Here is a 26,969-nt window from a genome sequence, read left to right as displayed (position 1 = left end):
TTGAAAAAAAAAAAAAGATAATACTGAGTCTTCTGATTATATAGAATTTATCAGACACACTATAGCTTGTATTGTGCCAGTTGAAAACCCCATTGATAAAGGGACAGTCCCAAAGGAAGAGAGGAGAAAAAAAAAATACAATACATAAGTGGCCCTAAGAATCCCCAAAACACTGAAAAAAGAAAAAAACCTCATTACCCCTAAACTAAGACACGTGATGCTGAATGGACAAAGCCTGCAAGGCCAGACAAGAACCATTGTAATCCACGTCACAAGGATAGCAGTAGAGTCCATTATCCCTCCCGTGAAACAGTCCCTAAGTAGCAAATCCCTCCACAGCTCCCACAAACTGAAGACCCATATAGGTTATGTTCATGCTTACACTCAGTAAATCTCCTAGAAACACATAAAAAATATGAAAACAACAGAAAAAGAAGGAGGTACCTAGAATCCCAACCTTCATAATTCCTAATAAATATTTAAATTATAGTTGGGAGGAGAACCTTCCGCCATTTTATAATCACTTTGAAGGCTTGATTTGAGTAAGCATGAAAAAAAAAAAAAAAAAAAAAGCATACAATAAATTAATAGAAAAATAGCCTATATGTTCAAGAACCAAAACTGATTCAGTGTATTATTAAATATCTTTCTGTATGATAACAAATTACTCTGCAGACAACTAAATTTAATCTAACTCACAGCCATCAAAACCTTCGGTAGAACAGAGTATAAAATGAGAAATAGTTGAAATCATATCTTGCAGTCCAGATGGCTTCATGTATCAAATTAGAAAAATATATATATATGTATATATATATACACATCTATAGGCTATGAATCCTTAAGTAATTCATTTTGGACCTTGTAATAGGCCTAGTCTGTATCACAAATCCACATCAGATAATCACCGACCTTTAATCCTTTTACTCCGGTGTCTGGGTTACCTGTCCCATGCCGTTCACGACACTCTGTGCCTCTCCTGCATCTTTGAAGGTAAAGTTCTTCTCTCCACATGTGAAAGTGAGTGTAGCAGGGAAGGCCATACGAAACCGGATTTTTTTCTTAATCAGCTGGCCGCACACGTCGTTGAAGCATCTCCGTTGCTGAATAACACTTGCTGTGAAGTCGGAGCAAATGGCAAACTCCTGTCCATCATGAGCCAGAGGCTGTCTGGATTTAAATGCTGCAAGTATTTTAATCTTGTCTGTGTAGTTGTGCAGCTTGATCACCACAGCTCGGGGCTTGTCTCGGTTACCTGGCTGCGGTCAGCCAGGTGTGCGATGAGCTCTGTCCAGCTTGATGGTCCCCCTCTTAGTGTCAAGGCTGAGCACAGAAGGGAGCCACGATTCAAAGAAAACAATGGGCTGTAGTCCCTCAGTCCCCTCTTGTAGCCCAAAGATCCTGATGTTGCCGCGATGGTTGTGGTTTTCTTGATCCTCAATTCTTTGGGTTAGCATGGATATAGTCTCCTCGGCCCGAGGTAGCTGTGATTTCATGGTGGAGATGTCATCCTCAGCTGTGGAAATACGGCATTCAGCTTCCTCCATATGGCGATCATCTCTCTCTAACCGTGTGGTGATAGAGTCTAGTGTCTCAGAGAATTTAGACAGTTTCTCCTCAAGCACCGCAGCGACTTTACTGGTAATGTCTTCAACAAGTTTGTCACTCACATGGTCCGATGACACAGTGGCTAGGTTAGCTGCGCCATGCTGAGGTTCAGTAACGTTACTTGCGTTATGCAGCCGTCACTGCTCTCCTCTGGTCCATATGCTCTGATCTTTTTTAGACATGTTTGTTTGTCTTTGGACGAAGAGCTGTAACCACACTTGGCTGACTAGTTCCACAAATAAATGTTTTTAGAAATGTTTGGAGTGGGAGCCAGGTGCTGCACGTCCTCTCAGTGCTGCGTCATCACCGGAACTGAATTGAACACAATTTAACCTAGATTGCAAAACATGAAATCATATTTCCCTTAATAATCACCCATAGTTTACCCAAATTTAGATCTAAACAACCATTCCTCCATTTAATGAGTGACCTATTCAGTCTACATTCTGTACCACACAGATTTATCATGAGTCCTCCAACTTTTTCATGTCAGGGTAAATCATGTTTGATCCGTTTCCACTTGCGCACAGTCTGCGCTCTCTCTGTTCACCACTGTCCCTTCACCTCTTCACAGATTGTGCATCCACTTGAAATTGTCTCTGAGTCCAAAAGCCATTCTCTAATCCAAAATCAAAATCAAAATCATGGGTCAAGTTCCAGTCCATTGTCCATAGTAGATCAGTTATATTTGTTTCCATTTCCAATTACGCACTGCTTCATGTGCACTTCCTTCAACTCCAGTCCGCCTCATCATTTACTGACAGATACAGCGTTGGTTTAATCGTTTCCTCAAAGAATTTCTCCGCCTCACTAACTTTCTGGAAGATCTTCTTCTGTCCGTTGAAAGTGAGGATAAGAGTGGCCGGGTGAATCAGACCACTTTGTTTGCCAGCCCGATACAACTTTCCCCTTCAAACTTCAAACTTCAAACTCACACACATCACAGATCAACACGTCCTTATCAAATATTCTGTATAACTTTTTCATTACTTGAATGGTTTGGATTTAATGGCGTCTTCCAGGTGATGTCTTACAAAACCTCCTGACGATTTTTGTGCCACCTAGACACACTAAAATGCCCGCTGCGACCGGTAGGAATCACTTAGAAAGACCAAACCAAAACTAGCTTGTTCATGTCATCAAGACCTACAAATCTCGTGCTGCAACCCCTGACCTAAGTCCAACAGGAAGTGCACTATTGCCCTTTCAATGTAAGATGATGTTTTTCACAAATTCTCTCTCTCAAAAAATATTTGCTCCTACACCGTTTATTCTAGCGTTTTCAAACTTGCACACATTACAGCTCTACCCCTGGTGAACATTACTTGTGAAGGAATTTGTCATGAAGATCAGACCCACTGTTTGGGAACTGGAAGGACTAGTTTGAGAAACTTTCAACCCATTTTGCTCTCTGTGTCAGCTGCAGCTCTCATTAATTAGCATAACAAAAGCTTCACTCTGACTGTCTGTGTGTCAGAGTGAAGTGTGTGTGTGTGTGTGTGTGTGTGTGTGTGTGTGTGTGTGGTCACACACACGACAGTATAACATTTACCAAACTGTCCAGCTCATGGTGCTCATTCCTAAAACTTTGAAAGAAATGCCTGATACCAAAAACCTGTAAATACAAGATGTCCTGGTGAAACTCTTTTACCTCATTAAGAATTGGAATACATGTAGTCCTGCTCAGTTTCTCCACTGACATTAACTAGTATATATTTGTGTCTGTTTGCTGCACTTAGATCCTCACAGCAGCCAGTACACATCACTCAAGCTTTCACTAGGTCACATGATTTCAAATGAATATGGATGTGTTGTTTGATCATCACACATGTCAAAGTTTCATTAGGTCACATGGCTTATGTCTACAACTTTCAAAATATAAGCTCACACCACCTTCATAAGAACCCTTTACAGTTTTTAAAATTGAGTTTGACTTATGATTCTGGGTATTGTGGTACAACATGTGGGAAGTATATATTAATATCTGATAGTATCTATATGTGACAATAATCATATGTGTATAATAACAGTAGAAGTATGGCACACACAGACAGACAGACACACACACACACACACACTCCACTCCCTGTCCCCCCTCTCTCTCTCTCTCTCTGTCTCTCTCTCTCCCCCCTCTCTCCTCTCTCTCCCTTCTCTCCCTCTTTGCATGTCACTAACTCGGCCGTCTATGTCTGTCTGTCTGTCTGTCTGTCTGTGTGTGTCATACTTCTACTGTTATTATACACATATGATTATTGTCACATATGTATACTATCAGATATTAATTCAATATATTGTACCACAATTGCCAGAATTATAATTATAATATTATTACTTTCATTAATGTTGTAAGCTACTGTCATTATCGTGTGTCCTGCATCTCTCTCTGTCTTCCTTTCTGTACATTGGGTCCTGAGGACAGAGGGATGTTGTATGCTGTAAAGCCCTGTGAGGCAAATTGTGATTTGTGATATTGATTGATTGATTGATTGATTGATTGATGTCCTAGTCAGTAGTTTGGTTTTCAGAAGCCATCAAAGTTCTACTCCCAAGTCATGGGTTTATTGCCAAAAATGACCTTGCGTTCTATTGACATTGCTTGTTTTATCAACATTTCGACTCCTACGAATAGGCTAATTCACACCGTCTATGTGAGCTGGAGGACGACAGCGAGGGTCCGCGTGGAAATTCGGGACGACAATAGATAATAAAATTTTTCGCTAGACCAAACGCATGTGCCATATTTGGTGAGTTTTTGAATTTGGGAAAGGGGCCAAATTGGGGATTATATTCTCAGAAGAATAATAATAATTAAAGCTGCAAGCAGCGATGAACGGGCCCTTGCAGTCCACACGCGTCGGGGCATGCTGCCGTCGGGGGGCATGCACCTAGATGTCTTGTCAGCTGTAGTAAATAAAAAAATAAATGTTATCTCGTACTTACATTTCCAGTATACAGGTAGGCACCCAACCCACGTATGTATTTTTCCAAAAAGTAGAAGCTGAATACATGCCCAATAGTTCAAGGTCTTCTGACTCTTTAAAAGTTGACATGGTGACTCTAGCTCAAAGTATGAGGGACAAGAAGAGGTTGAAAGTCGATGAGTTTTGAAGAGGATTTGAAGATTTTCCAATTTACTTCCATTCACACTAATTAGACTGCCACCAGAGCGCCACCTATTGGCCAATTTGCACCGAATTTTGCACAAACCCTCATCGGGTCATGGAATACAATCAGCAAAAGTGTTGTGGTAATCGGACTGTATTTGGTGAAGATATGAAAGACTGTCTGTTTTGAACACAATGTGCAGGAATTTGTTGTTTTATATTTTGGGCGTTTTTTGGATGATCAAAATTCTTTCTATAACTTTTTGTCAGGAGGGTTGACAGATGCTACATGCAAAGTTTGGGGCAAATCGGTCAAAGGAGTTCAAAAAAGTATGTTTTTCATTTGTCGTGATTTAGCAAATGGAAAGTTACCGCAAGAGTGGCGTGGCTTACACCACACGATTCAGCTGAATTCAGAGAACACGTAAATAGAAGGTTTAACAATCTGCGACATATAATGTGGGAGTTATTAGCCAAAAACACTTTTGCATTGAAAATAGCGCCACCTGCTGGTCATTTTTGGTGTGTGAGTTACAGGGGCCAGTCTATACCACCCCTACCAATTTTATTTCCATGAGTGTTATGGTGTTGGCACAGTGCCAAATATTAAATTAGACGGCCACCAGAGCACCACCTAGTGGCAGATCGGTAAGTCCTTCGTCAGATATCCTCAGTAGGGCATTGACAATAATTATACCAAGTTTCTTGTTAATCCGCCCAACTGATATTGAGATATAAAATACTTCAATTTAAAGAGCGCCACCTTGTGGTCATCACTCGAAATTTTGCACAGAGCCTCAGGGGCTGATGGGGAAGTGGTAACCTGAGTTTCATGTCATTCGGATACATCAATGTGGAGATATGCAGCACTTCCTGTTTAGAACAAAATCTGCAGGAAGTTGTTATTTAATAACTTGAGTATTGTTTGGACTATCTAAATTCTTTTAATAACTTTTTGTCGAGAGGGTCCACAGATGCTGTGTGCAAAGTTTCATACCAATCGGTGAAATTGCCTGGGAGGAGTTCGAAAAAGTAGTTTTGCGACATTTTGCGAATTTGCAGGGAAAAAACAGTAGGCGGAAATGGGCTTGGCCTATATCACAAGATTCAGCACAATTCACTGAACGCAAGGATATGAGGTTTTTGAATGTGCGACTTATGTGTGACTTATATTTCAAGTTTGGTGAGTTTTGGGGTATGTTCAGGCAGTGAAAAATACGATCAAAAATATATATATATATATATATATATATATATATATATATATATGATCAGAAGAAAAAGAATAGGGACCTCGCAGGTCTGTGACTTGCTCGGGCCCTAATAATAATAATAATAATAATAATAATTAAAGCTGCAAGCAGCGATGAACGGGTCCTCGCACCTTCACGTAACTCGGGGGGGCTGGCAGGATGTCTTCTGACATGTCAGTTCATTTCTGTCGAAGTTAAACATCGCATGCAGGAGTGACTTGGCATATCCCTGATACAGTGCTGGAATGACATATTTCTTCACATTTTGTATCACTTCCTCTTTCCACTAGAGGGAGTTGGAGAGCGCAGTAATTATACATCATGTTTTTATACATCAAATATACACCACAGCATTTAACTTTCGGATAAATCAAAAGATAAGTGTTAGCGATGAGCAACACAAGCAAAAACACTATTTGAAAATCGTGGCAAGTATTTGACAATTTTTTGAATAATCGCCCCCCGGAGCCACGCACACAGAGATCCATTCATCTTCAAAGAACATACTCAGGCGGAATGGACTCCGCGGAGGTCCGCGCGAACTCAAAGCGGACGTCCGCAAGCCCTGTGCGCGCACACCGGTGACTGCTCGGCATGTATTTTTCACATCACGGGGATTTTTCATGGACATTTTTACAGGAAACTACAACGCGGAAGTGCGCTCAACTATGAACGCCCGAATGACTGCGGACATTCCTCATGGAGTAGTAGTCTCTGCATGTTTCTCCTGTAGAGCATCAAACTAGCTGGTAGCCCATCTCACACTGCTGTAGCAATCCTAGAGTGCCCTCGTGCGGTTAGGAGCTGAATTGCATGTCAAATATAGGGGGAGAAATAAGACAGCGAATAATAATAATCGCATTAAAAAATCGATTTTTCAAAAATAAAACGACTAATCGAAATTCGAAAATCGTGACCCATCCCTAATAAGTGTTTGAGACCTACTTCCTGTAACCACTAGGTAGCACTATGAGTATCAGGAAATATGGCCATATAAATGTTTTCAGGGTAGGACTAACATGAATCATCTGAAGTTTGATGGAGATCAGAAAATTTTACGGCAAAAATATAGCAATTTCCTGTTTCATGGCGAGACATCAAAATTAAACCCTCTGCAGCACGCATAGACACTAATGATATGTCATGTTTGTGTACATCAAATACACACCACAGCACTTAAATTTCAGATTAATCCAAAGATAAGTGTCAGAAAAGAAGTACTTACTTTCACCACTAGGTGGCGCTATGACTATCACGGAATATTGTCATATAAATGTGTTCAGGGTGGGACAAATATGAATCATGTCAAGTTTGGTGGACAACGGACCATTTACTCCAAATTTATAGCAATTTCCTGTTTCATGGCGAGACATCCAAAGTAAACCCTCTGCAGCGCGCATAGACACTAATAATATGTCACATTTGTGTACATCAAATATAGACCACAGCACTGAAATTTCAGGTTAATCTAAAAATAAGTGTCTGGTAAGAAGTACTTCCTTTCACCACTAGGTGGCGCTATGACTATCACGGAATATTGTCATATAAATGTGTTCAGGGTGGGACAAATATGAATCATGTCAAGTTTGGTGGACAACGGACCATTTACTCCAAATTTATAGCAATTTCCTGTTTCATGGCGAGACATCAAAATTAAACCCTCTGCAGCACACGCAGACACTAATGATATGTCATGTTTGTGAACATCAAATATAGACCACAGCATTGAAATTTCAGGTTAATCCAAAGATAAGTGTCTGATAAGAAGTACTTCCTTTCGACACTAGGTGGCGCCACAGCAATTTTGTTTTTCATGGCAAGACCTCAAGATTCAACGCTCGGCAGCGGACGCGCCATTCAACATTGGGCAAATCCTGCGATAACTTTTGGTCACAACGTAGTCACGCTTACATACACCAAGTTTGGAGCCAATCTGATTAAATCTGTAGGACAAGCTCGTTAATTTACAAGCCCTGGAAATGGGCAAAAGTGCACAACAGTGGCACAAGTAAATTCAAAATGGCGGACTTCCTGTTGGGTTTGGAGCATTGCTCCAAGAGACTTTTTTGTACGTAATAGAGTGTTACAGGTGCCTACCAAGTTTCATACATGCAGGTCAAACCAGCTTTGGGGGCTGCTTAATTGAAATATTCTAGTGGGCGCTGTTGAGCCATCTTGGTGCATCAAAGCACAAAAATCACATCAGACAACAGGACTTGTGACCTGTGATGTGTATGCCACGTTTGGTGAGTTTTCAAGCATCCCTTGTCCCTTCAAAACAACATCGTGTTTGATGGCGAACAAGGTGGCGCCACGGTGACAGCGTTTGATGAAAACTAAAAAGCTTCATTTTTAAGCATCATCAAGGTCTAAGGACTTAGACCAGCAAGTTTGAGGTGGGTCTGATTAACCTGCTAGAAGCGGGACATCAAAGAATGTATAAAGTAGCTTTCTGTTGCCAGAAGGTGGCGCTATGGCGGTGATTCAAAATTCCTCTGTAGATGTGTTCAGGGCTGGACTGTCATCATATGTGTAAATTGTTTGCAAGATATTCCCACGTGGAGTCAAGTTACAGCAACGTTCATCATCACGGCGAAACATCAAAGTTCGCCGCCAGGCCGTGGCCACGCCCTTCGACGAAAACTCGTCAATAAAGCATCATCAACGTCTTATGACTTTTTTTCACCAAGTTTGAAGTGGATCTGGTCAAGTCTGTAGGAGATGTACATTAAAGTCTAAAACATGACATTTCCCATTGCCAATAGGGGGCGCTATGTTTATCTCTAATTATTGACATGTAGATGTGTTCAGGGCGGGACTGTCATCAATCCTGTGAAGTTTGGCCAAAATTGGACAATGTATGCTGGAGTTATAAACTACTTCCTGTTTAGTGGCGAGACCCCTAACTTTGACGCCATCCCACAGTCACACGCATTGACGAAAACTCAAGCTTTTGATAACTTTTCATCTTCAAGGTCTTGGGATGGGACAGACCAAGGTTTGAAGTCAATCGGATGAAATCTCTAGGACTAGTTCGTTCATTTATGACCCTTGGAAATGGCCAAAAATATACCAAAATTGCACAGTAAATTCAAAATGGCTGACTTCCTGTTGGGTTTAGAGCATGCCTCCAAGAGGCTTTTTTCTACGTCTCTGGGCGTTGCATAATCCTGCCGAGTTTCATACATGTAGGTTAAACTAGCTTCAGGGGCTGTTTCCTCAAACTTTTGTAGGGGGCGCTACTGAGCCATTTTTTGGAACGCGAACACGAGACCCTTAAAATATCAAATTTTTCACCAGTTCTGAGATGTGTGCAAAGTTTCATGAGTTTTCGGGTATGTTAAGCAAACTCAAAAAGGCAATTCATTTGGAGGAAGAATAATAATAATAATTAAAGCTGCAAGCAGCGTTTGGCGGGACCTCGCACTCGCGCCCGTTTCGGCCCCCAGCTTATGTCGTCACTGTGAATTATTTAGAAATATCAAACATGTTGCCACAAACATCAGAAAATCCTTACAGAGCTGAACGTTTTGATGTTTGAATGCTTTCTGTAGCTGTAGGTATGGATAAGTGATGTCACGATATGCAAATTAGATGAGTGAATTTATTCCCATCAGATTCCTCGTCCTTTATTTTGAGGAAGAGACAACAAAAACAACACAAAACAAAATAAATTTACCATGTAAATATGTTCAAAATGTTGTTTTACTGAGATGTATGAAATCCAATATGGCTGCTGCCTAGTGACGTCACAATATGCAAATTAGATAAGTTAATTTACTCCCATGACAAACTTTGGGTCATGATGAATATTTTTCTCATTTACAGTATGCCTTTATCTCTCACCACTTTCAAGCCACAGCCTTTTGAAATGTTGAAATGAAAATGGAATATTTTCCTCAATAAACTCTGGCACCTAAAGGGTTAAAATGGAGATTGTGCCCCTGTCATGTCTGCATGTAAGATTTAGACACACACACACCATGTTTCTGTGAGTTTGTGTGTGACAGCGGTTGCCATGGTGATGAAGTAAGTGCACCTGGCAGAAGAGCAGAGAGAGAGAGTGACAGAACACAGAGAGACCTGTTTTAGTGGAGATTTAACTCCTCGAAGAAGTTCTTCCCATTCCCAAACCGCTGGTCCAATCATCAAAATAATGTGATCATGAGAGAGATAAAGTTATACAGAAGATCTGTTTAGCAGCAGTTGAACTGGTATGTGTGCGTCTTTAAAGCCGACACAATAAACGGTGTAGGAGGAGATGTGTTTTTTTTTAAGAGCACGTTTGAGGGGAAATCTTACTTTGAAAGGGCAAATGGCCCACTTCCTGTTGGATTTAGGTCATGGGTGTTAGCGTGTTATTTGTAGGTCGAACACTCCAGTTTTGGTTTGATCTTGATACGACATTCCTACGGGCTGCAGTGGCCAGTTTAGTGCACCTATGTGGCACTAGAGAGCCCATTTTGGCACTGTAGGGGTTAATAATGTGTGTGTTCTGTTTCAAATGAAGTTTCTGCTGCTGTAATCTGTCCTTTAAAGATTGTGAGACACACAGACCAGAGAACCCTGTGGCTGTGTCTGTGTGTGCAGCCGTTGTCATGGCGATTAATGACTTGCCCGCACCTGTGGCAGACACAGACACGTCAGGAAAGCAGATCACCAAAGGCTGTTTATAAAGGGATTTAACTCCTCGAACAAATGCTTCACATACCCAAACCGTTGGTCCGAGCAAGAAAATAAAGTGATTTTGAGAGACAGCCACGTCTCGTGAACGCACGTGTCGCGTTTTATATTTCTCGAGTCAAAAATGTGGTCAGGGGAGCGAGTTTAAAATGTGTTGCACCCCAGCTGTTTCCAGAAATTTCTCCTCTGAGTTTACATAAGAGTGAATGAGAAAAAAATCAGCGCTCCCTTCGCTTTGGAGCCACTCAGCAAAAATGTGTATGTGTGAGAGATTCCATGTCAACATATCTGTGAGCTGGACAAATTTTCCTACGTTTTGTGGTATAAATTGTGTGTGTACAGTGAAAATTGTGGCCATGGCAGCGAGTTAAAGACAAAAGTTTTAGACGATTTTTAGAGCCCTCTCCACTCTAGCTCACAGCATTCCGTGCAATACACACCCATTGTAAACTGAGAATTTCTCCACTTTTGCTCATGGTACTTTGAGAGGCACAGATGAAAAACGGTAAAAGATATGAAAAAGATGAAAACATGAGTGAATAGATGAGACCTGTGGCAACATTTGAGAGTTGGAATGGAGTCTGTAGCACAAAGTATGGAGACGCTGTAAATGCTAGAAAAAGCCCTAAGATTGGTCTCTTTCTCCCCCCTGCTGCCATTCATTTCCTATGGGACAGCTTTCGAGGATCGCCAGGACGTTTTTCTGACATCTCACCTTATGGAGCCCATAAAATCCAAACTAAGCGAGTAATGGAAAAAGTTACGAATAACTTTTGATTAGAACGAGTTGATCTGTCATGTGTGCAAGTTTGAAGCCGATTGGATAAGCGGTGTATGAGAAGAAGATTTTTTAGGAAAGGCAGTTTTAAGGCAAAATCTTACTTTGAAAGGGCAAATAGCTCACTTCCTGTTGGATTTAGGTCGGGGTGTCAGTGCGTGATTTTTAGGTCTTCATGAGACGAACACGCCACCTTTGGTTTCATGTTTCTACGACATTCCTACAGGCCGTGGCGGCCATTTTTGTGTGCCTAGGTGCTCAAGGAGAAGTCCTCTGCCTTAGGGCTCGGTCCCTAATAAACGCAACAAAAACAATAGTTTCGGCGAGGACTGGTCTGTGAGAATAAACGCAGCAAAAAGTATAGGGGGGGTCCTCGCCGAAGGTGAGGACTGGTCTGTGAGTAGTCCAGTACTGTTGGAGTTGGTCCACAATAAACGCACGCAGCAAAAACAAGAGGGTCCTCGCCTTTGGTGAGGACTGCACCTTGAGCAGTCCTCTGCCTCTAGGCTCGGTCCCTAATAAAAAATCCTTGCATTTCAATAGGGTCCTCGCACCACTAGGTGCTCGGGCCCTAATTAAAGCTGCAAGCAGCGATAAACGGGCCCTCGCACCTTCACGCAACTCGGGGGGGCTGGCAGGACGTCTTCTGACGTGTCAGTTCATTTCAGTCAAAGTTAGACACCGCATGCAGGAGTGACTTGGCATATCCCTGATACAGTGCTGGAATGACATATTTCTCATTTTGTACCACTTCCTCTTTCCACTAGAGGGAGTTGGAGAGTGCAGTAATTATACATCATGTTTTTGTACATCAAATATACACCACAGCATTTAACTTTCAGATAAATCAAAAGATAAGTGTTTGAGACCTACTTCCTGTCACCACTAGGTAGCACTATGAGTATCAGGAAATATGGCCATATAATGTTTTCAGGGCAGAACTAATATGAATCATCTGAAGTTTGATGGAGATCAGAACATTTACGGCAACAATATAGCAATTTCCTGTTTCATGGCAAGACCTCAAAATTAAACCCTCTGCAGCACGTATAGACACTCATGATATGTCGTGTTTGTGTACATCAAATACACACCACAGCACTGAAATTTCAGGTAAATCCAAATATAAGTGTCTGGTAAGAAGTACTTCCTTTCACCACTAGGTGGCGCTATGACTATCACGGAATATTGTCATATAAATGTGTTCAGGGTGGGACAAATAAGAATCATGTGAAGTTTGGTGGACAACGGACCATTTACTCCAAATTTATAGCAATTTCCTGTTTCATGGTGAGACATCAAAATTAAACCCTCTGCAGCACACGTAGACACTAATGATATGTCATGTTTGTGAACATCAAATATAGACCACAGCATTGAAATTTCAGGTTAATCTAAAGATAAGTGTCTGATAAGAAGTACTTCCTTTCGACACTAGGTGGCGCTATGATTATCAGGAAATATGGTAATGAGAATGTGTTCAGGGTGGGACTAATATGAATCATGTGAAGTTTGGTGGAGATTGGACCATTTATGCCAAAGCTACAGCAATTTCGTTTTTCATGGTGAGACCTCAAGATTCAACGCTCGGCAGCGGGTGCGCCATTCAACATTGGGCAAATCCTGTGATAACTTTTGGTCACAACATAATCACGCTTACATACACCAAGTTTGGAGCCAATCTGATTAAATCTGTAGGACAAGTTTGTTAATTTACAAGCCCTGGAAATGGGCAAAAAGACACAAAAGTGGCACAAGTAAATTCAAAATGGCGGACTTCCTGTTGGGTTTGGAACATGGCTCCAAGAGGCTTTTTTGTACGTGATAGAGTGTTACAGGTGCCCACCAAGTTTCATACATGCAGGTCAAACCAGCTTTGGGGGCTGCTTAATTGAAATATTCTAGGGGGTGCTGTTGAGCCATCTTGGTGCATCAAAGCACAAAAATCACATCAAACAACAGGACTTGCGACCTGTGATGTGTATGCCACGTTTGGTGAGTTTTCAAGCATCCTTTGTCCCTTCAAAACAACATCGTGTTTGATGGTGAACAAGGTGGTGCCACGGTAACAGCGTTTGATGAAAACTAAAAAGCTTCATTTTTAAGCATCATCAAGGTCTAAGGACTTAGACCAGCAAGTTTGAGGTGGGTCTGATTAACCTGCTAGAAGCGGGACATCAAAGAATGTATAAAGTAGCTTTCTGTTGCCAGAAGGTGGCACTATGGCGGTGATTCAAAATTCCTCTGTAGATGTGTTCAGGGCTGGACTGTCATCATATGTGTGAAGTTTTTGCAAGATATTCCCACATGGAGTCAAGTTACAGCAACGTTTATCATCATGGCGAAACATCAAAGTTCGCCGCCACGCCATGGCCACGCCCTTCAATGAAAACTCACAGTTTCCACAATAAAGCGTCATCAACGTCTTATGACTTTTTTCACCAAGTTTGAGATGGATCTGGTCAATTTTGTAGGAGATGTACATTAAAGTCTAAAACATGACATTTCCTGTTGCCAATAGGGGGCGCTATGTTTATCTCTAATTATTGAGATGTAGATGTGTTCAGGACGGGACTGGCATCAATCCTGTGAAGTTTGGGCAAGATTGGACCATGTATGCTGGAGTTATAAACTACTTCCTGTTTAGTGGCGAGACCCCTAATTTTGACGCCATCCCACGGTCACACGCATTGACGAAAACTCAAGCTTTTGATAACTTTTCATCTTCAAGGTCTTGGGATGGGACAGACCAAGGTTTAAAGTCAATCGGATGAAATCTCTAGGACTAGTTCATTTATGACCCCTGGAAATGGCCAAAAATGCACCAAAATTGCACAGTAAATTCAAAATGGCTGACTTCCTGTTGGGTTTAGAGCATGCCTCCAAGAGGCTTTTTTCTACGTCTCCAGGCGTTACATAAGCCTGCTGAGTTTCATACATGTAGGTTAAACTAGCTTCAGGGGCTGTTTCCTCAAACTTTTGTAGGGGGCACTACTGAGCCATTTTTTGGAATCTGCACACGAGACCCTTAAAATATGAAATTTTTCACCAGTTCTGAGATGTGTGCAAAGTTTCATGAGTTTTCAGGTATGTTAAGCCTCCCAAAAAGGCAATTCATTTGGAGGAAGAAGAAGAAGAAGAATAATAAAAGGGGTCCTCGCACCACTAGGTGCTCGGGCCCTAATAATAATAAAAAATCCTTGCATTTCAATAGGGTCCTCGCACCGCTAGGTGCTCGGGCCCTAAAAATCCTTGCATTTCAATAGGGTCCTCGCACCGCTAGGTGCTCGGGCCCTAATAATAAAAAATTCTTGCATTTCAAAAGGGTCCTCGCACCGCTAGGTGCTCGGGCCATAATAAAAAATCCTTGCATTTCAATAGGGTCCTCGCACCGCTAGGTGCTTGGGCCCTAATAATAAAAAATCCTTGCATTTTAATAGGGTCCTCGCACCGCTAGGTGTTCGGGCCCTAATAACAATAATAAACAGCACAATTACAATAGGGCCTTCAGCCGAGGTCCCTAATTATTAATTCTTCTGAATTTTCAATTTAATTACAATTCTCTTGGATAAGTCTTGGTTTTGTATGTGTATCCCCACATGTCCACGCAGTAGGTAATGCATGGAACTATGGGAGCACAATACAGAGTATATCATGACTTCTGGTTTAACATGTTTTAATTTGTATAATATCGCAATGGTTTTAGACATTTTTATTTTTACATTGTTTATGTGTGGTTTCCAACATAATTTATGATCAATTATCACACCCATACATTTTTTTCATACATTCGTTCTATTCCAACATAATTTAGAATGATTTTTACTTGATAATTGATTTGCCAGTCTCTAAATACTTAAACTTGTTTCATCTATGCCATGATCTTGACTGTAGTCAATTGAAGGGGGGTCCTGGAGGGGGTAGGGCCACACCTCTGTTCCATCTGCAGCGCTATTATATTGGCAATTGCTGTCTTGTGTGTGAGCTCAGCTAAATATTATAGATGTCCCGATCTGATCTCAAAGATCAGTTTCACAGCCGATCAAAGCATTTTTTAACTGATAGGGATCAGTATTCTGAGCTATATTAAGCCTGATCCAATCATTTGTTTTATGTCAGGTGTCACACTGTGATTTTCACTGCCAAAGGTTTCATGCACAGTAAGCAGTGTGCAGCCGTTGTTAACTCTCCAACTCTGTCTCTACACTCCACAACTTTTCAAAGTACAATTCATTAAAAAACTAGAATTACTGCCCGCCAAATTTCTCTTTCAGTTTACATCCATGTCTGTGAAAATGTCTTTGCTTCACACCCATTGTTCTCCCGGCAGCACAGAAGATCTATACAATCAGCACAGTTTCAAGGTGGACACCCAAGATTCATGTCACCAATTAAGTATCTGACTAAATATTTTCCCTTTTCTTCCTTAGATATGACAAAAACAGGGCCAAAAACATATTTTGTGAGGCCACACTGACCTTGATCTTTGACCTTCAACCACAAAATTCTAATCAGTTTATTCTTTAGTCCAAGTGGACATTTGGCCAAACAAAATGACTGACAACAGAGATCTACAAGATGGCTGAATTAAAGATTGGCTTCAGATCGGGGGAGGTCTGCCGGACTGTGTGGTCAGGACAAAGAAAGACGAAAAGAAGCGGGAACTTTGACTTGCCTCTTTGGGTGTAGCTCTGTTGAAAGCCAATTTGTAAGGGAGTCTATGTGAATGTGATATGTGTTGCAAAGGGTCTGGGTTAGTACAGAGGATGTTTAGTTGCACGCAAGACTCTGTCTGTGAAATGCATTGGCAAACTAACATCACTTAGCTTTGGCAAAGCCACTAACCAATAACCTAACTGCAAACAATCACGACAATAACTCTGCAAATAGAATTAAGTCATAGTTGACAATGTTAAACAGTCTTGCCGAGCCTGCACAACTGCAATAAAGCTGTGCCCAGTGTTACATTACCAATCCTTGAATGGATGGATGGAAGAGTTGCTTTGTGGTGTAAAGCAGTTTAGTTTTTTAGGTTGTTTTTTTTTTTTTTAAAATAAAAAACTGAAAACTAAACTGCTTTTGTTAGGCAGAGGAAAGCTGGAAGGAGCTGTGGTTCCAGGAGCAGTCTCTGTGTCCTTGTTCTGAAGGTGCAGATCCAAGGAAGCCGGTCAACTGGGGTCCTTGCAGAGTTAGACTTTGGGGTGCCAACTCAGCTTGGTTCTCCTTGTTGCCAGAAAGTTAGTGGCAAACCTTGTGTTTGGCTCAATAACTTCTCTGGTCTCCAGGTTCTGTTTCTGTTGTGGGCATGCAGGTCATGATCCAGGAGAAAGAGAGCAAGAGAGTCTTCGGAACAAGAGCCGGTCAGCAGCTCAGGAGAAAAAGCAGTAAGACTCTGTAGAGCAAGTGCCCCCTTTAATGGTTCAGGGGCAAGAGCATCTGAGCCAGTCAGCAGCTCAGGAGAAAGAGGGCAGAGAGACTGAAGAGAGCAGAGTTTCTCCTAAAGTTTGCTTGGTGACATAACAGAGTCACGTCACTGTGAAAGTCTTGTCCAATCAAGTTTGACAACTGGTCTCTCACTTAGGGGTGACAGTGAGGCATCCTGTGGAGAATGGCTGCTCTTTGTTTGAAGAACAAAGAGCCTTTACATGTCCAGTTTAGCTCTGCACAAATGACAAATCATCTGTGGTCCGCTAAATCTCAACAATATTCACGTGAATAAGACAGAAGCAAGGTCACACTGACCTTGACCTTTGACCACCAAATCCAATCAGTTAATTGTTGAGTCCAAGTGAACATTTGTGCCAAATTTGAAAAATTCCCTTATGGTCACAGCGACTTTGACCTTTGAGCCTTGACTACCAAAATCTAATCAGTTCCACTGTGTGTACATTTAACACAGTAAATGTAACATGTTACTACCACCACTGAATGCATGAAGCTGTAACAAGGCTGTGAATTATTTTTACAGTAAATAAACAAAAACGGTTCAACTAATCTGTGTGTTGTGTCATGACAGTGGCAGAAGTAAGAACAGAGCAGGAGACCATACAAGTATCTAAATCAAAATACAAAACAATATGATTATGCTAACAGGCCCTAAAACGTGTCCAACTATCAACCAAACTGCTGCTGTAAGTCTCTCTAGACTTTACAGGCAGCAGCAGGCAAACAGGAAAGCAAGTACTAAGTCTTCAGTCTGACTCTGGCACATGAACAAATCTGGTGAGCTGCAAGCCCCCAGTCGGTCTCTTTGGTATTTTTCGGCACACTGCAGTTTGACATGTACGGGAAGGGTCAAGGGCAATGAGTCTGTGTGAGGGCTGGCATCAGCAGCAGTCAAGTCAAGTCAAGTCAGATTGAGTCAAGTTGAGTATACAGGTTTGTAGCACTGAATGGTCTCAGCAGCAAGCACAAACAGCCACGGTAAGCCTAGGACAGCATGATTCAGTCAATTACCACTCATACTGCTTAAAGCTAGACTTCATCGCTCAACACTGAAAGTGTTTTAACACTATTCAAGACTTTATACCAAGCCCCAACCTCCGGGGGAGACGAGTGAGGCCAATGCGGAAGTGCAAAAACTGCAGTTCACTGACTGTCCACTTGAGGCTGGCTCCAGAAGTGAGTCAATCCCCACAGACCCCCATGTTAAAATGCCCAACTTTAGAGCAGAAACAAACATGTTTACAGCCTGGTACAAAAAATAGTTTTGGTCTCTATAGTTAATTTCCCCTTTCATGACAGCTTAATAACATTTAAACTCTTCCGTTTAAATGTTATTAAGGTTTGAAACTGCGCATAATTAAGGGCGTGGTCACTTTGAGTGACAGGTGGCACCATCATGGGTGGCTAACTAGCCTACTAACTAGCCGCTGGCTCCGCTGTGCAGAGCTGAGCTCAGACTCGGCCGTCTGCTCGGCGTCATCTCAGCCAATTCGTGCCCATGTTCAAGGCATTGAACCTGTCCTCCCAGCCGTGTTTGTGCCTTTTGGATATTTTTTCAGGCAGATATTGGAGTAATGTGGCTTGCTGTTCGATTAATTATACCAACAGACCGTCCAAAAAGTCTGTGCTCCAGGTTTTTCAGTAAGTGAAGTTCGGAAATTCTAGTATTATTTTATTTATGTTTATATGTTTTGTTAGCACTAATTAGCGGGTATCGGTGTCTGCGGTCACCACGGTCACCACCTAGCTTGTCAGCAGCATGTATCGGTGTCTGCAGTCACCACCTAGCTTGTCAGCTTATTATTATATTATTAAGCCTTTATTTAGGACATGTAAAATCACGTTGATATCGGAGGTCTCATTTTCAACTGCGACCTGTATCACAGCAGCAACATCCACATCAAGTTACAGAGCCACAGACAATACGATACAACATAAGCTTAGCTTGTTAACTAGCTAACCAGCCAGCTAACGGTTAGCCTTCGAGCAAGACGCCAGTCCGGGGATGCATCGAAGTCAGAGCCTGACAGAGCAGTGTTAGGATTTAGGCATTTAGGGATAGAATATTTTGAACAAATGGCTGAGGCTGTGTGAGGTTTGAAAATAAAGGTCCACCACATTAGTTAGCTAACGTGATGCAATGTTAACATTGTCATATGAGCAGTGTAACGTTAACGTAACATTAAGGCTATACTTGTGTATGTAAATTAAAAAGTGGCGAACTGTGTGACGTGTAACGTAATTAAAAAAAAACTAATGTGACATTTGACTGTCACATATAAAATATTAAGAAGATTAGTGTATGATAAAGGCCTGTAGTTACACAACAATAGATAATGCACAGACAGAATATGGGGACTGTGATGGCCACCACCTTTTTGTTTTGCTAAAATAAATTGATTATGATCTGTTGAACATTGAAGTAATTTAAGTTGTATTGTTTGCATGTAAAGGTGTCTGTGAAGTAGGTAGCAAACACATATATTACATTTAATATCTATTTGTCTGTGTAAAGTTTTCCTCTAGGTGACCCAGACAGACTGGACCAGTGGACACTCAACACAAGAAGACAGAACTGGACTCCAAACAAGACTTCCCGTCTGTGCAGTGTACACTTTGAGAGTCATCACTTTAGCACTGACTCCAGGATAAAGACACCTTTTTTCATACAGTACCTCACAAAGAGTCAAGAAACTTATTAGTTTAAAATGATGAATTATTGGCCATAATACATTTAAATGCATTACATAAATTACTAATTGTCATACATTACTAAGTACTCGATTAGGGCACAGCTTGCTCTGTACTATTACTGATAAGGTGAAATTACTGACACACCAGTGCAGTTTAGTGTTCCCCTGATGCAAAAGGCCAAATGAAGATTTTATAAATCAAGGAACATGACATGTATTTACCGACTTTAACGTTTTAGTGCCTTTTATGCAAAGACCCTTTATCAAAGTGAGAATTACTACCTTTTTCCCCACACACAGTCTGTGAAGAACCAATGGAAAAAAATACTCTCATAATGAGACAGCCGAACATAGCATGATTCCACAGTGGCAGTGAGCTTTGAGAACAGTTCAGTTTCCTTTTGATAGCAACAATTATTTTAATGTGGATGAACTGCATACTGTACATGTCAAGTGTTTTGCTTGCTTGCTGTATTAACCCCACACTTGAAGGGGTGTGCCAACGCTGAACATTAAAAGCTGGAATCCACTCAAAGACCAGGCCGTTGTTCCTTCTTTTCTCTTTTTATTTTTCCTTTGGTTTTTGCCCAGAATAGTGCAGAAGAAGGAAAACAGCCTCCTCCCTTCTCCCCCTTCTACAGCCCTTTTCCCTCAGCAGGTGAAAAACCTTAAAGACAAAACACCACATAATTACCATTTTGTAAAACCAGGTTCTAACAAATCAAATAATTATCAAACCCATAATTATAATTAATATACCAATTAATAATCATCAATTATCAAAACCCTTTCACATTAACCATTAACCAGGTGCATGAAAATAGATTAACTTTTTCCCTTTAAGTTAAAACAGACTTAAGTGAATCATTTCAATGTAAATGCATCAAAATATATAAAATACATTTTTTTAACCATGGAAACAATGAATTAAGCATTTCACTAGACCCAACATACAAATTAATAAACTAACTAATCAACCAACAATTTACCCCCAGGTTTAGACACACATTTACATCCCATATCCACTATAAAATTATTATTTTAGCAGTGGATCACTGTTTTAGCAGCCTTAACCATGCTGTCTGCAGGTAGAAAAAAAATGACCCTTTTATCCTATGCCCACACTAGCAGCCAATGATCCGGTACAGTTATGTCTGCACATCAACCACTTTAAATTGGGATTAAGCAGACCGCTGCAATATTTATCCGACCAAACAAGTTACAACAACTCTTCCTCACCAGCCAACATTTACACAAAGCACCGGGCACTACACACAACTTCACCCAAATCTCAGGTACCTCGCATCCACAAATAAATATAAAAGCGTTCTTACCGGCGGTCCGTTCAGCTCTTTGTTGGTACTTTTTACACGCTCTGTGGGGAAACCAAACTCCTCTGCTCTGCAGTGGCTTGACACAGCTGAGTAATTAACGTGCTCGCACCCCAGCTGATGAGCCGGGAGCACTCACCGCTGTAATTATGCGTAAACATAAATAAACTACTTTGATTGTGCAAACTGGCTGGCCGAACTATACCGAATTATATATAAAACTTATCTGGGGCTACCTAGGTGAATACGGGTGCAGACGTGCTCTACCAAGTACTCTATAATAAAAATACAATATTTACAAACGGGGTTTGGATGGTTGTCATGCGTGCCGCAAGGCCGCCGCGGTTGCGGGCTTGCGCATCAGCTGACGAAACAGTTGTTCGCCGCTACAGTACATTCATACTCCATTTGTCTTGGTAGTACACTGTTAAATTTAAAATCACATTCAAATATAAAGTCGAATATCTACAGAACTTAAACACAAAACTATTTTATGAATGACAGCCACTTACTCAGCAATAAGATCATTTTGGTAGTGAGTGGGCTTTTAACCAAGACAGGCTGTAGTCAATGTTTTCTACCTGTGTTTTTAACCTGTCATCTTTCTCTAATGTAGGACACTTGAGGAAAGTTACAATGCCTCGGCCAATGTGATATTTACTCCACAGTAAAGAGGCTGTTTCACAAGAAATTAAGATTTTGCAAATTATGACACTGGGTCCTAATTCATAGGTTTACTGTTATAAATCTTTTCATTTATTTCATGTGTACTTTTTGTAACCTTTTAATATGGATGTTTTCATGAATGCAAGCTTTGACTTAATTTTGTTAAACTGTTTGTGCAATGGTTATAACTTTTGCTATATAAAATGGATCAATGGACAAAATTTACTTTAGAGTATAAGCTAATTTTTTGAAAGCTGTCATTCATCCGTTTCCTGTGATGATTGGAAATATAGTGGTGATTTAAACCATTAACAAAATATAATAGTTATTAATGGCATCTTAATGTTTTCATTTATGTCTTAACATTTACCCAAGTTTGCATTTATCTTAGCAGAATGTAAAAAAAAATGAAAAGCTGATGTTATGTGCTGGTTTTGTTTGAACATTTCTGAGAAACTCTTCTCCTTTTGTGAAAAACAAGGAAATATCTGCACACTGAATAGTTTCAAGTCCCGTAGGAGGTATTATTTATTTGTGACGTTGTAACATATGAGAAGGTTCGGTGGGTATTGCTCGGTATTGAGGCTTATATAGTGAGGCTAAAAAAACATAACACACAATTGGCTGATTATGTTTCTGTTTGCCTCACTATAAAAACGTCACGATACCTTTGCCTGAGGAAGACCCTCTCAGAGTTGGCAACATAGCGAACAAGTGATATCTCCTTGGGGGCTTCAAAACTATTGTGTCCAGCTAATTCTTTGTTTTTCACTTTGAGCCCTTTTATCCAGTCTCATTCTTCTGTGTTAAAACTAGACTTCTAACAGAGCAGCAAAGGTTACTCTCCAAAATCTTCTCAGGCTCTGCTGCTGGGTGTAAGGTGCTTAGTTATCTTCAAGTACAAAGTTAAAATAATCAGGCCCACACAGAAATGGACTGCTTAATTTTTTGTCAGTGACAATGTTAAACATTAATGCTTTATGTTTTATCTGTAGTGTATGATTTGTTTGCCCTTTCAATTGACAGTCAGATTTGATTGTGAAATACAACATTCAGTCAGTAACAAAGACAAAAGGAGTGGAAATGTAAATAGAATTTATTGAAATTTTAAACAAGTTATAGATGAATACAAAAAACTCAACATTAGCCATGACAGCCTGGGCTATGTTCAGGCCTAACAAAATGTGCCCTAAAGGCCAAATTCAAAAGCAGTGACACTGCCAACTGTAAGTAATTCACTGTGTTTGGAGGTGGTCTTTAAGACAATTAACTAATTTACTTAAAAACATATAAATTCTCCTAGGTGTGAGATGAATGTGTCTGATGTGAGGGTGCTCAATTATGGCACCATTTAAACTATGAACAAATGTAGCCATAACACTGTAAACACATTTCCTGGCCTTATCAATCATTTGGATTGCCACCAGCCTCCCACCTGCACCTTTGGGCCAGTGAAGAAAATATTATCTTAATGCCAGGATGCTGGAGGTGAAGCTGGTGCAGGTCGTCCTTCATCATGCTGACCAGCTTGACACTGCTGACCTTCCCCATGTCATTGCCACCACAGTGGATGATGAGGACATCTGGTGCTGCTCTTCCTGGCAGGGAGTGGGAAAAGAAGGAGAAAAGGCCTCTCCACTGCAGTCGCAGCAAAACCAGCAGACACGGACGCCCGGCATGCTGAGGGTGCTTCCCAAGGTCTCTGCAGCTCTCCGGACACCACGCCGGACATAGCTGTCACCAATGATCCACACTGTGCATATGAAAGTAAAATGAGTGTTATAGCATTATATATTTAAAAATGTTTAAGTGTTTTTAAGATTGTGTAATCTCAATAACAGCTGAATCATTGTTTCAAGGTTTGTTGTATAACGTTATAACTCAACTTACCTCAAGTTTTGTGAGGGAGCTGGCACCAAGCGGGAGCAGCCAACGCCACAGGGCTAGCCAGCGTAGCTTGTTAGCCTAGCTTGTTAGCCTTCGCTAACTTAGCAGCGCCGAGTGAGGTGGGCGTGTTTAAGCAACCAGGCTTCCTTCGGCCCGCCTCTTTGCCCATTTTTGATTGTCCGGGAGTTGGGCGGAGTCAGGCACTGCCAAGATGGCGACGTCCTTAGCTGAGTATTTTGAGCTTCAAACCCGCTCCTCAGAAACGGATGGGTGATGTCATGGTGACTACGTCCATTATTTTTATACAGTCTATGCTTTGCACGCTTCAATTTATATTGCTGGCAGTGAGTTTGATAACATACGAGTGAAGAAGACAAAAGTGGAGAGATCTTGTTATGTTGGACTGAAGCCCAGTGCAGAGTCTGAGCATATGGCTATTTCCTGGAGGCAGTATGTACCAGTGCAAACCCAGTACAAATATGCAAGTATCAGTAAAAAATAGTTTGTTCCTTTTCAGTAGGCACTACATTTGAACTTTGACTACTTACTTAAAACTCCCTTATTCAAAGACACACACACATGCACGCACGCACGCATGCACGCATGCACACACACGCACGCACACACACACACACACACACACACACACACACCAGTCCCCTTAGGTAACTGTATCATGGAGAGTGATTTCCTTCTTTAGACGGTCCTTACATGGAAAGAGCTTGGGTTGGATGTGGCACTGGATCAGATTCAGGGAGGAAAATTAGTCCTGCTGGAGAATGTCAGATCTGGTTGATGAATGGGCCAATGCAGTGCATTTGCTGCCATCTCTTCACCTCACAACACCCCGTTCAACACCTATTCTTTTTCTTTTCAGCCTGATATGTTAGAGTTAAATGAGGTCCTATGTTAGGGTCTTAACTCAGGTGTCAACATCTGCCTCAACCTAAAGCAGACAGACAGTGTCAGCTTTTATTTCAAACTTTGTCGCTATGTATGGGAAGAAGGAATTAAACTAGTTGTAGTGAACTAAATGGGTCAAGTGGGTCAATGCAGGCAAAGTCAGTGGTCCAAAGTAAGAGAGAAGAAATGTCTTTGGCATGTCTGAGCTCATCTCCACTTTCAGCCACTTTGCAGTCTTCATCTCGATCTGATCTCCCTTCTCATTCTGTCCTTTGCTCTTTCCAAGTCAGCTGTTTCTCACTGCCACTAGTCTATCACCATTAGAAACTTCATTATGAACTTATTCTCAAACCTGTGCTATTATACTGATGATTATGTGCTATCTACAGCTCTAAATAGTGCCTGATAAAAGTTCTAATGGGTTACAAGGTTCAGTAACCTCCTCTCCTATGCCAAATGACCCATGTTGGGACTTGTTGGCTCTGCAATCATCTGGTTTCCTTGATTGATTTGACTCAGGGACTACATGAGAATCTAGAACAAATCTAGAACAGCTTATAAGCCTTCACTTTCTCTCAGTCCTTGTGTCCTGGCTGAATGTAAATAAAAATCAGAGCTGTGGCAAGTTCCAAGTGCAAGTGCTTTTTACAATTACACCAGTGAGACCTTTCCCAAAACTTGGCCCTAAATGACCAGAAAATCTAATGAACACTTAAATCCATAAACAAGGGGAGCCAAAAGTAACATGGGTGGCAGCATTTTTGTTTTGTTTTTTCAGCTGAAAAAAAAAATCCAAATTTTACGTAGCATTTTGTGTTTTCATTCATGTGTGCAAAACAGGGTTATTGAAGTGACAGTAATATCACTGTAATTACAGCATTATGCATGTATTCATTGACTTTAATCAAGTTTGGTTGAGGAGGTGATTTAGAGGTTCCTGTCATTGACCTCTTTCTTCATGCATGTGTAGGTGAGAATTGACGGGGTGTGTGATACTGTGCTGCTCCCACACAGACAGAGCCAGGGAAGCTCACATTACACTGACTCTGACAGTGTGTGGTTTTAAATAGAGCGGTTGTCAACTCCTCCCTGCACAAATCCATTTATTTTGGGGACAGTGTGTAGGGGGAGGGACAGGCAAGAAGACGTGCTAGAGATCAGTGTCTGGGTTTGGCCTATACCCTGGGTAGTGCATACACTCTGGCTGCATCAGCATGATGGCCTTACAGAAGGTATAAAAAAAGAATTTGTTGAAATGTTTTTTGACATTGGTCCAGTAGCTCAGAATAATGATTATGGAGAACAGTCTGATGCCTCACTGTTGGCCCCTCCATGCTGCAATGTTCATAGCACAATATGATCATGTTGGACAGAATGTAGAACAAAGTGATGATTTAGCTTTGCCTTAAAGTGTTTGTCCTGAGGACAGTGAAGAGTCCTAGGATGAATAAAATCAGAAGGATTTAGGAAAAACAGCTACTTGCATGGCAATCTGCCCATTAGATTATGGGATATCTCAGGCCAGTGGCTCTATTTATGAAGTTCCATTTGGAGAATTGCACAGAGCACAACTAATGTTTAATACTAACTTTAAATTTTATTTCAGGAAGTAAGGTCACCTAGAGTAGCAAGAGGCCAGTACTCTGGACACAAAAAGTCATTTCTACAAAGTCAATCAATATATAAAAAAGACTTAAGAAGAGAACAATAGCAGAGGAGGGCCAAAGTCTGTGTCCAATGATACGTGTAACTTTCAGAAGCTAACAATCTCACAATCACAACCTCTTCACTGAGGGGCTGGTCAGGTGTATGAAGGTGGAGAAAAAGAGACTAGTTCTGTAACTTTCTAGATGTACAAGCAAGTACAACACCATGAATGTCTTAAAGGAGGGAGTTACTTGGAGATATGTAATCCTCCTTTGATCAGTTACCACTGTATGTTTCACCCCTCACTCTGAAAACAAGCTTTTTGGCCTGTGCCTTTGCTACCGTGGCCATTAGTAGCAGCTGTAAAATATGACATGCAAGGTACCCTGGTTGCTGATGCTGTGGGGCACTGTGTCAACTTAAGCCTGTAACATTCATTGTCTGTTTCATAATACACTTATGTTTTCACGGGAAATGTACAGTTTGCATACAGTCTCTTTCAAAATACATGCTCTATGTTGGTACAACAACGCATATTGAAAAGAACAGGGTTTGGCATTACAATCTTACGGGAAGCGAACATCGGCCTCCTGGGTGAAAGTCAGTGGTTGTTGGACCCATCCACCACCGCTCTCACCCACCCTAATCGGATTTTGTTTTTGTTTGTCAGAGTCTGATGCCGGAAGTCACTGATCAAGCAGCGGTTTTTGATGACTTCAGAGTGAGGTGGGGTTGGCATAGCATCTCCAACTTTCATGCAGGACACTGGAGTAATCAATCAATCAATTCATTTTTACATGGAATCTTAAAAAAAGGTACATATTCAGTGAAATGTGATCCATCAGCTCCTTTAATCTGTGCACTGTAATTTAGCCCTCTTTTGCATCTTCTTGCATTGATGGCTGCTACTTTAGAATTGTCCATGTTTCCAGATGGTTTGGTACTCTATGGTTTCTGGTTGTGGAATGATT

General features: G+C 41.1%; 1 protein-coding gene across 2 annotated transcripts in view; it reads left to right on the top strand.

The window, feature by feature from the left end:
• trpm4a (transient receptor potential cation channel, subfamily M, member 4a) overlaps positions 1 to 20,156 on the top strand; it is a 222,187-nt gene extending 202,031 nt beyond the window's left edge. Inside the window, exon 29 of one of the 2 annotated variants that reach the window (XM_033643742.2) lies at positions 19,387 to 20,156. In XM_033643742.2, the coding sequence (XP_033499633.1) occupies positions 19,387 to 19,573 (187 nt within the window). In that variant the 3' untranslated portion in view covers positions 19,574 to 20,156. The remainder of the gene's footprint in view (positions 1 to 19,386) is intronic. The other variant, XM_033643746.2, reaches the window with a different exon arrangement.
• The last annotated feature ends 6,813 nt before the right edge of the window (positions 20,157 to 26,969 follow it).

The sequence above is a fragment of the Epinephelus lanceolatus genome, chromosome 18 (genome assembly GCF_041903045.1).
Source record: "Epinephelus lanceolatus isolate andai-2023 chromosome 18, ASM4190304v1, whole genome shotgun sequence".
Taxonomy (NCBI): Eukaryota; Metazoa; Chordata; class Actinopteri; order Perciformes; family Serranidae; genus Epinephelus; species Epinephelus lanceolatus.
This window is presented reverse-complemented; position numbering and strand designations above follow the sequence as displayed.